Source organism: Strigops habroptila, chromosome 1 (assembly GCF_004027225.2).
Source record: "Strigops habroptila isolate Jane chromosome 1, bStrHab1.2.pri, whole genome shotgun sequence".
In the NCBI taxonomy this organism is placed as follows: domain Eukaryota; kingdom Metazoa; phylum Chordata; class Aves; order Psittaciformes; family Psittacidae; genus Strigops; species Strigops habroptila.
Window position 1 is genome coordinate 148797893 of NC_044277.2, and position 10877 is coordinate 148808769.

Below are 10877 nucleotides of genomic sequence, written 5' to 3' on the forward strand. Positions count from 1 at the left end.
TTCCTAAGGTGTGCTGTCTTTCTGAAGTCAGTGGGACTCCCTAAGCCAGCAGCATCACACATGCACACACAGAGCTGGCAGAATTAGGTTGGGAAAAATAGGTCAAAACAGGTATATATTTAAGTTGGAGTCCAAACCTCAGAATTGTATTTTACCAACAAGTAATTCATACACACATGCACAAAATTACACATTTGATAACCATTAGGAAGTCATTCTGATATGAACTATGTAATCAAGGTACTTTACAGAAGCTCTGCCAGAAACATTTCTATTCCCACTCCCAGCAGAGGTTTGAACATACCACCTCAGACTCACAAGCCGATATCCATCCTTTTTCTGCAATCACGCAACTTCTTCCTGTACAATCTTTTGGGAGATGATTTCTTACTCCACTCCAACTAGAGCCTGAGACATTTTGGGGGTTTGTTTTTAAAGATGGGGAGGGTGCAGGATTGAGACACCCCTGTAGGGAGGTTGGCCTGGGCCACTAACCCCTATTCCAAGCTTCAAAAAGCCACCTTTGCAGGCAGGTCCAGGCAGAGATAGCACAAGGGTTGTCTGCCCCTTTCTAGAAGCTCTGCAGAAACTTCCCTGGGCTTGTGATGATCTTCCAAGCTGGACAAGACATTATGTGTGACACCTAGAATCAGTTATCATGTGGCTTTAACAAGGAAATCAAGAAGCTGATCCTTAGATCTGATTTCTAGAAGATGCTGCCTGCTTCTACCCTTTTCCTAGGATCTACTTGTAGCCAAACCTCAGCAGCTCAGTTGGCAATTTGAATGCAGAGAAGCACCCAGAACACTTTACACCACACCTTTGCTACCGATTTGCTACGTTTCCTGCAGGATGATTGCTTGTTATTTTGCTCCCACTTCCCAAGCTTTTTCACTCCCTCCCCAACAGCAATAAAATCTAACCCTAGGTCTGTAAACTGCCGTAAGTGCTTTAGGGTAAGCAAGTACCCTCTTCACACCTACTCCTGCTTTATGCACAGTTGAGTGCAAAAGACACATATTTAAGAATTCATATGCTTAAAATTAAGTGATACACATTTTTAATTAGAATTGCCCTAATATAATTGCTCAAATACAGACACAAAGGTTTTAGCCTACGACATGCTATTGGGTACAGAGAATTAGTCCTGAGTTATTAATCCATGTTTTAATTCCCTGAGACATAACACTGCATGGCGTAGGAACAGCTATCTGTGTAGCAAAACGCACTGGAAAGAACAACGGTACTTGCAATCACCCTGTTCTTGGAGTGGGAAGGTTGAGGGAGGAGAGGAGACTATCAAAGAGAACACAGACTCATATGCAGAGAGGAAGAGCCTTTGAAAGCCTGCAAACAAATGACAGTTGTGAGGAGCATGACAGAGTAATACACAGCCAAATTCCAAGAGCAGATAATGGTTTTACACCAGCATGCAGTTCCTTAGCCAACATGAGAAATTCTGCCTTTGGTCAGGTTAGAACTTTTACCCTTTAACGGGAGCTTTCCTCATTAAAAAAAAATGGGTAATTTCCTTTCACAAAGCAACATCCTTAAGGAACGTTAAGTGGAAAAAAAGAGGTAAATTAAGTAGCCTAACTCTTATAAGCCACCATAGTGATGGGTCTTGGAAAGGAGTTCTATCACAGGAGACCAGGTACTTCAATATTGGAATCCCCAAGTTTCTAGTCCAAGAAGAAGAGGAGAAAATATAGTTCAGCTCATTAGCCCTTAATACCTGGTGTGGGTAGTAACTCCTATGGTTGATTCTGCTTTAGCCTGCTGCTAGGGTAACGAGAAAGAAATGTCAGTGCTTCCCACTGGCACAGCAAACAGCAGCTTCCCTACGACACTCAGCTCTGTAAAAAAATATACCATAGAAAAGGTGACAGAAGGCCACACGCACTGCCCTTCATCAAGCAAAGTTCCCAATAACTTTAGGAGGAGCACTGTTCATTTTTAGACCAAAGGATTTGCCTTAATAATGTTTTATCTCAGCATCGGGTCTCCGCTATGACTCAGGGTACTTATGGAGTATTTCTGAATCATGGTATTGACCTCACATTGACAACCATTTGAGAGCATGGTGCAGTCAAATTAAGCAACTTAAAAGTTTGTGAAAATACTTCTCATCTCTATGCAGCTTCCACATGCCTGTAAACAAGACAGCAGGCAACCTAATGGCTAATGGGCCTTTGACAAATCTTGAACAGCATCATCTTGGAAACATGTGTTCTGACTTCAAGATTAAACATTTCATCCACTTTCCCCCTCTTTTCATGTTGAGCATGTAGCAACTAAACCTTGCTATTTAAATCAAGATGCTGCTTCAAGAGAGTAAATCTGCTGTTGTGTTTCTCCAGGCAACCACGCAGTTGCACACAAAAGCGCCACCTCAAGCAAAAAGTATAAAGTATATATATTTTTATATTAAAAATCCTAAGCCCTCTCCCATAGCTGCTCTTTTTTTATGTATCACTGAAGACAAATAACCCAACACCTGATGGATGTTCTGCATTAGAATGTGAATGTGAAGTTTAAATTTTCCTGAGGCTGCATTAAGATGCAGGCACAAGACAGCATCTCCTACGTTAGCAACACCATCAGTCTTGACAGAGCCCACACTTCAAAGGAGAGCACCTAGCTGCCCAAAAACCATCTTGGGACATCAGATGATCCCATCCAGCCCAGTAGTTTGTCAAGCACCTGTACGCATGCCCACAGATGCCCCGGCAGGTAGCCTCACACGCATGTTCTCTCTAGCTGGAAGGAGGACTGCAGTTCAAATGGTTCAGGAAGTGCCTTCCAACAGGAATCCAGCTCACAGACAAAGCTGGATTATCCCCAGCTTCATTGCTTCTTACCCAGCTTAGCAAAGTCTGTACAACATACAACCTACGTTCTGCCAAAGAGACAGACTTCGGCAGGACCATTTGTTTCAGAGAGGAAGAGGAGTCACAGCAACCCTTAAGATGCAGACAACAGCTCCTTGACCCATCTGCTCCGTACAACCAGCACTCGGGCATTTCACCAGCGTGCAGTGAAGAACAACTTGTTTGACCATCTCGTCAAGCATCCCCCCCTCTCTCGCTCTCCTCTCCCTCTTGGGAAAAGAAGACAATTTCCTGCTCCATGTCTTCTGCTTCCACATGTTTGGGAGGGGTATCCATCAGTCTTTCCCTCTGCAAAAAGCGGGTAGCACAACGTCAGATCTTCCCAAGCTTGCAAGATGCCATCCTAAATTTCACATGGATATGTGTGAAGGCACTTCACTGGCACCAGAAGAACAGCAGCGCTCCTCCTTTCTCTAAAACAATAGGACTGCTGAACAACACATTTCAGGACCTGAGAAACCTGATTTGGTAATTGAAGGTGCACATGGCACACATTTTCCTATGGTATGGAAAAATTAATTATACCACATGACAGATTTCAATCCTGGTGTTCCAGAGCTCATTAACAAAACTACTTTAAAAGGTGCTAATAGAAACAAATGCCTTTAACATCACAGACTTCCCAGATGACTCCAGCTATGGAGATGGATGACAAATCACTGTCAGTCATCTTTGAATTCCATATTGACTACACTGAAGCAATTACCCATTTATTTTTAGAGCATGTTCCATTTTAAACACAAGTGATTCAGTCCAAGAGACATTCTATACTGCATCACTATCTCATGGGTTAACAACTCTCACATTTAAATGGATTTTAATTCTGGGACAAATTCTTGCCTTATTTTTTTCCCTTCCTTTTTACTCTAGACATTGGTTGGGGATTTTAATTCAGGCTTCAAACCAAACAAACGTTGGTGCTCTACAAGCATCTGTAGAGAAATATAAAAATATCTGGGAAGTGTGAAAGAGGGAGCCTGTTTTGCTACATGCATGAAATGAAACCTCAGCGAAGGTCTCAATAACAGCCTTCCCGACTGCTGTGCACACGCGTTCTCCCACAGACCTTCTGCTCTGCAGCAAGGGAACGCTGCCGGCACTGCCGCGTCCTCAGGGAACTTTGGAATACAGTGATACACAGTGCTGATCGTTTACTTCAGTATTTCAAACAAGAGCACCAGGGGTTTCCCCTTTTTAAGGTCTAACAGCTTGCTGTATCGCTGTCTCCCCAAGCCATCTCAAGGTTTATCTGCATTGTAGGCAGTGTTGCGGACAAAAGGATGAGGGGCTGGGATCAAGCTTAGGCTGCTCCTAACTCATGGAAGAGGAGGGCGAGATGATGACGAGGAGAGTTGGGGAAGGAGAGTCCTGCGGAGCTGAGGTTTCTGCTGCTGATGCCACCAGAGGGAGAGGACGAACAAGAAGAGCTGCAACAGGTACTGCAGTAGGGGAACCCCACTTCAGGCTCAGCTGCTGCCCTGCTTCAACCCAACTCCTCCCTCTCTCCAAAGCAAATGCAGGCTGTGGGGTGCAGCCAGCCTCTTGCCCCCAGCAGTCTGCTGCCCATGACAACAGCCTATTTGGTCTGTAGCTTAGACCAGTCCTACTGGTCCTTATTCTGGTGAACCCACAAACATCTGAGATGAGGATACCATCTTGGCAAGGGACAGTCCCAGCACCTCCTAAGGAGCCCTGCCTAGAGAAGCTAAGCCTCCTACTTCAGAGCTGACGATGGGGTACCCTAGCCATGGCATAGCTGATCAAAAAAGTCCAGGACTGACTCATGAGTCCATTAAACAGCTGTCTTGCCACCATTCATTAACTGTAACGAAAATGACCCTGGGCTCCCTACATCAAAGAACCTTGCCATTTCTTCTTAATTAATCCTAAGCATCTCGCTGGCCTCAAATCTCAGCTGGAAAACATCAACTGGAGTAGGTGGCATCTCAGCCTGCCCTTTGCTACTGGCTGTACTTTCATTTTTCCTCATGTTGTATGTCCCCCACCCTCCTGAGACTAATCAGTAGAAACCAAAATATTGCTGCGTTTTAGGGCAAATACATAAGTATGTAAGATCCAGCCTGTTTTAGACTTTATTAGAATTAACGTTCACAATATTTAACGCCAATAGAAATGTATTTCTAAGGAATTAAACCAAACCCCTGCAGTGTTTGCCACTCAGCCACTGCAGAATCACAACAGCACATGAAATGTTACAAGAGAAATGGGTAAAAAAAAAAAAGCCTTAAACAGAAGCAAAACTGACTCATCTCCTTATTGCCAAAACCGAGAAGGCCGCTGAGCGTAAACAAACAACAGACATCCTGAAGAAAAGGGGCGTCACAATCCCTGCCCGTGCTGATAGGCAGATACACAAAGTGGTATGAGCAGGACCATCCTTCAGCTACTCCTGCAAGCCAATCCCAGGGAAACAGCCAATACTACAGTGACATTCCCGGCAGCGCAGGTGTCACCAGAGGCCGGGGAGCATCTGAGGTGCTGGTGAACCCCAGTGCGATGATGGTTCCTAGTTTGCATGTGGTGGAAACCTGTGGCAGCAGTCAGTATGATCTGTTCAGAGGAGCCACGCATATATTTGGATACCCAATGAAACTTGTGGGTAGTATTCAAAGGCATGCTTTGGCTCAGGCTGGCAAGCGTCCCTTCTACAGAACAGGAGGAAGAACGAGCCAGAGCACTTGTATAACGCTCGAGCTCTCCTCCCTGTCTATAGTGGCTCACACAAAGACCACAGTTTACGCATGCTGAAGCCAGACTTTTGGGTACCCCTAAGCTTGGAGGAAACTAAGTAAGACTTCGGACCAGAGACACACAGAAAGAACCAAAGGAAAGTCATTGTAAAGTTACATTCTCTGGCAAAGTCCATCATGACAAACTAAGATGCTCTGGAGTAATAGCTTCTTTTTTCATTACTAAAAGACCTTCTGTTTGAACTTTGCAACACACTCAACTGGTGGGGGAATGGGGAGGTTGTCTAGCAGGAGTTATTAAAAAAGCAGCTTTCAGAGTTGAAACCACAGGGGTGACTCTAATGCCTGCATCCACAAAACAGACCTCCAGCAGCTTTAAACAACTAGGTAACCCAAGCTTTTTGTTAGAACAGCTCCTGGCTCACCATCAACTATTCAACACCATCACTCTCACAACTTGAATCCTGCAACACACACACTACACCACAACCATATCTTCTGCAGTAGTTCAGAAAGCAGCTAAACTAAATTCCACTTGTGCTGTTTATTCAAGTAATTGCATTGTTTGTAAGACCACCATTCAAAATGAGGCCAGGAGAAGGTTTTAGCACTACTCTGAATGAACATTACTTAGTGTCAGACGCAACACATGCAAAACACAAAGTTTTCCAGAGGGATTCTCTCACAATAGCAAAGAATACTAGATCATGTGCAATATATGTGAAACACAAAGCCACAGAAAGGTGCACTTCAGTGACAAGTCTTAGCCAGCTGTTTATTGGAATACAATAAATATTGCATTGTTTATCAGAATGTATTTAAAACGCTAAGCATATGGATTTTGAATCAATTCTTTGGGATGTTCTGAGCGCGTGTACACAGTTTGCTTTCAAATAAATCACCGCCACATTCAGATATTGATAGTTCCTGATAAAGTCACTGAATGCATCCGTTCATGCTCTGGTTTCAAACAAGTAAGCTGATAAGAAAGAGCTGGTTGATACTAAAAGGGTTAGGAGTCCAAAGCTCAGGTCACATTAAGTCAGCAACACGTATCACACGAGTGATGCGACGTGCCATCCACCACCAACCCACAGGCTGCTGGCTCCTCACAAGCGCTGGCCATCTGACCAACCACTCTTTGTTCTGAACTCACTCCCTGCTCGCCCTCCTGAAGCAAATCAGTAAATAGGCCCAGCATTCCCTCCTTAAGGACAGATACTCTTCCCCCCCCCACTAGACTGAGGCTGCATTGACAGGATGAGTGTTGTGTGTTGACTAAGCGTGCGCTGGTTTTTACACCTACTTCTGGCTCCAGCATGAAAATCAACATTGCACCTGTGTTGTCCAAATGGATGTGTGCTTCAGACACAGACAAGAAGCAGAGAGAGAAGCCAGGATACACACCGTACTCCATTTCTCCATAAAACACACATACTACACAGGGAAAACGATAATCCCTTCTTAGTGGAAAATCCAAATTTTCAAAATGAATCCCCAGGCTAAAATGAATTACTGTAATAACTGCAATCCTTGTACGAGCACTAATCAGAACGGCGCAGCTGACCACCTGCTATGTGGCACCACAGCAGCACCCTGCCCCTCACTGCTGCTGCGCTCAGCCAGGGCTGGGTGCCCCCCAAAACGAGACGGTGGTGGTGGTACACGCAGGGGCAGGAGCGCAGCCTGACTGACTGTTGTACAGTCTCACTACGCACTTCTGCTGAGTGCAGCATAATAGAAAAAAATAAAAAGGGCATTACTGCAGTTCCAAACAGAACAGCAGGATGCAAAAAACCTAAACCCAGGCCAAGTAATTTCTTCTGCAACTACAGAGGAACACACGGGAAACGGCGCAAGAAACGACAAAACGAATTGTATGTGCTTGTGTCGGTACAAACCCATTATCCATGCAGGCTGCAAAATGAGAAAAGCAGCATTTGACAATGCTACAGGCTGGGGCAGTGTTCTTAGCGTACTTATAAGAAGTTATTTTATATAATTGCTAACGAACAAAAATATGCAGTTACATAATAACAGAAGGTAATAACCAAAATGTGAAGTCACAAGATTGGCTTACAGCAACAGAGCGGGGGGTTGGGGGGGGGGGGGAAGGCAGTCTGTGCTTTAAATTTTGCTGCATTGTCAAGGAGCCAAGAACCAAATCTGGGGGGTTCTTCTTTCACAGGGAAGAGATGCAACCACCGAAAATCCAGCGCGGGACTCTTCCTCACCACCGCCTGCACGCATCCACATCCCTAAATGATGTCAATCCCCGCCGGCACGTCGCTCATCATAATTCTACACTATCTGCTCGCTAGTGAAATTCAGGCCGACAGCTAAGCCCGTAACCCACCAGGGCCCATATGCTCCTGGAGAGCCCCCCCACTACTGCCCGCGGCCCCCCGCGGCAGCGCTCCCGGGCACGCTGGAGGTCCCATCCCCGCACGGACCGGCCGGCTCCGAGGCACAAAGGCGGGCACAGATGACAGCGCACACCACGACCCGCCAACCGCATCTCGCTGCCCGCCCCGGGAAGGGCCTTTCCCGGCGGCGAGGCCGCTGACAGCCCCATCCCGTCTCGCACTTCTCCGCTGGGAGGCAACGTCAACCCCTCCCCACCACCACCACCATACACACACACACACACCCCGCGTCCCCACCACCCTCACCCGGGGCCGGGCGGCAGCAGCCCCTCGTACCTGGACAATGCCGGCCTGGGCACAGCTCATGCTCCCGCGGCGAGGGCAGGTCTCACATCCCACACGTGCGGCTCAGGGCTCGCCGCCTGTCAGCCAGCAGGGAGGCAAGGAGAGAAGGAAGGAGGACGAGGTGCCGGCGTGTCAGCCCCCGCCGACCCGCACCATAGTCCAGCACCGGCTGCTACGCCCGCAACGCCGCCGCGCTCCCTCCTCCTCCGCCCCGCCAGCCTCCTCCCACCCCGCCGCCTGTCGCTGAGGTACCGGCCGCCCGGAGCCACCCACACGCCGCAGCGGGCGCCCGGCAGCGCCGCCCGGCCCGGCCCGGCCCTCAGCGCGCCGCCTCACGGCCGGCCCCCGCCTCCCGCCCGGCACGGCACCGCGGTGACCCAGGCCGCGACCCCGCCGGCTGCCCCGGGGCTCTCAGCCCCCCGCTGAGGCGCGACGCTGCCCGCTTGGGGCCGGCCCCCCGCTGCCCCCTGAGCCGGCCGCGCTCGGACGCCGCAGTACACACAGCTCGCCCCACGCCGGCGGCGCTACCCCAGTGCAGGGAAATTAACCCACTTTCCTGCCTGCCTTTTTCCACACACACACCCCGAGACAGGCGGTGCTCCAGCAGCTGTACCGCCGGGAAGCACACACCGTTCTCCACCCTCTGCTCTGTGTCCAGGTTTGAGCTCCTCAGTACAAGAAAAGGAGCTACTGGAGAGGGTCCAGCAGAGGGCCATAAGGATGATGAAAGGTCTGGAGCATCTCTCTTAGGATGAGAGACGGCAGGAGCTGTGCCTGTTCAGTCTAGAGGAGACTGAGAGGGGATCCCATTAATGCCGATCAATCTCAAAGGTGGGTACCAAGAGGACGGTGCCAGATTCTTTTCACTGGTTCACAGTGAGAGGATAAGGAGCAACGGCCATAAAATAAAACACAAGAAGTGTCACCTCGACATGAGGAAGAACTTTACGTTGGGGATGCCAGAGCACGGGAACAGGCTGCCCAAGGGAATTGTGGAGTCACCCTCTCTGGAGACATTCAAAACCCACCTGGATGTGTTCCTGTGTGACCTGCTCTGGGTGGCCCTGCCACTGGATGATCTCTAGAGTTCCCTGCCAAGCCAAACCATTCTGTGACTCTGTGACCTCCAGCCTCTCCTCCCCTGTCTCTTCTGGACAGGGCATTATGAACTGCACACCCAGACAAAGAAAACTACAGTACCATAGCTGGGGAAAAACAAATTTCAAAATGCAGTTCAGGATACAGGCAGAGGTGCTGTACACCCATTTCTCCCATAGGTCTTGTATGTGTGCTGTCCCTGGGCAAATCTCACCAAAACCAGCCCTGGGTGCTGCTGGGGCTGCAGGGACCAGCAGCTTCCACATGCTGCCTCTGCACCCACCTGCAGAGAGGGATGAAGAACAGTTCTTCACATCAGCTGGAAGAGAGAAGAGACCGAACAACGCTCCAGAGGTCTGCCAGCCCCCGACTTAATTTTTGCAGCTATAAGGCTTTTAAATAATAATGCCTTTTTTTTTCTAAGCCATGGGTTTGGAGTGGATTCCCCTCCATGCTACTAAATACATCTATATTTCAAGAGGCTCCTGGATCTCAAATTGTATCCTGAAGCAGAGACATGTTGATAAAAACCCCACAAATATGCCCAGTAACACACAATTGACACTGACTTTGTTTCTAAAAGCATCTTTGCATCCTCCACTCAAAAATTTCTTTGGAACTAAAGATTTACTGTGGCTCGTACTAGTGCAAGAAATACCTGTTATTCTAATTTTCTATTCAATACTCAAATATTTTCAGAGATACTGTGGCTGCTAATTTCCACTCGATCATCTCATTTCCTTTCTTAAGGAGGTGAAACAGGAGAAATTAGGACCTATTGTCAGCAGAAACCTAAGAAGGAAAATCAAATGGAATTTGGGAAGGAGCATGGTTTGGTATTTTATTATATTAGTGAAAGAAGAAATCCATCTACAACCAGAATTGCCCACACACAGGACCAGCGAGTAGGCATGTTCTCTGTGCAGTCAGGGTGGGAAAAAAGAGGGGGACCCATCACACCAGCTCTTCCCCAGGAGTAGGGCAGACCAGAAAACACACCAGCCCATGAAGGCCACACAAATTAACATGTACCTTAGGACATGCCTGCGTGCAAACACACTCTTCTGCACGTGTTTGACAAATTCAGTTCATGTTTGAGTTCATGTCCTCACCCAGTAAAGCCTGGCCATAGATTACAGTAGACCATGCTACCAGATACCTACAGGAGGCCTCCAGCCAGGAATTTGCCTCCTTGTTTTAAAGCTGAATATCAATGCTTACACCAAAACTGCTCATGGTAAGCATGTGCTTTTGCTCTCGCGCTTTGAAAGTATAAATAAGAAGGAACAAAATAAAGATGAGGGAGGCAGAGGAATGGAAAGGTGAAGTAGTTTGCCTAAAGGTCACACAGCAAGTCGTTGGAAGAGAACAGAGAACTGACCCAAGCCTCCTCACTCTCGATTCATTGCCCCGCTCTGAGCTTTTCCTTAACTCCTGCTGCTTGTGTGGGTTACCGTATTACTGGT

At 47.8% G+C, this 10877-nt stretch overlaps 1 protein-coding gene across 5 annotated transcripts in view; it reads right to left on the minus strand.

The window, feature by feature from the left end:
* Positions 1-8839, minus strand: part of HECW1 (HECT, C2 and WW domain containing E3 ubiquitin protein ligase 1) — a 253174-nt gene extending 244335 nt beyond the window's left edge. For 2 of the 5 annotated variants that reach the window (XM_030505814.1, XM_030505300.1), the window contains exon 1: positions 8305-8558. In XM_030505814.1, the coding sequence (XP_030361674.1) occupies positions 8305-8334 (30 nt within the window). In that variant the 5' untranslated portion in view covers positions 8335-8558. Of the gene's footprint in view, positions 1-8304 lie in introns of all 5 variants that reach the window. The other 3 variants (XM_030505556.1, XM_030505377.1, XM_030505468.1) reach the window with 3 other exon arrangements.
* Positions 8840-10877: the final 2038 nt, after the last annotated feature.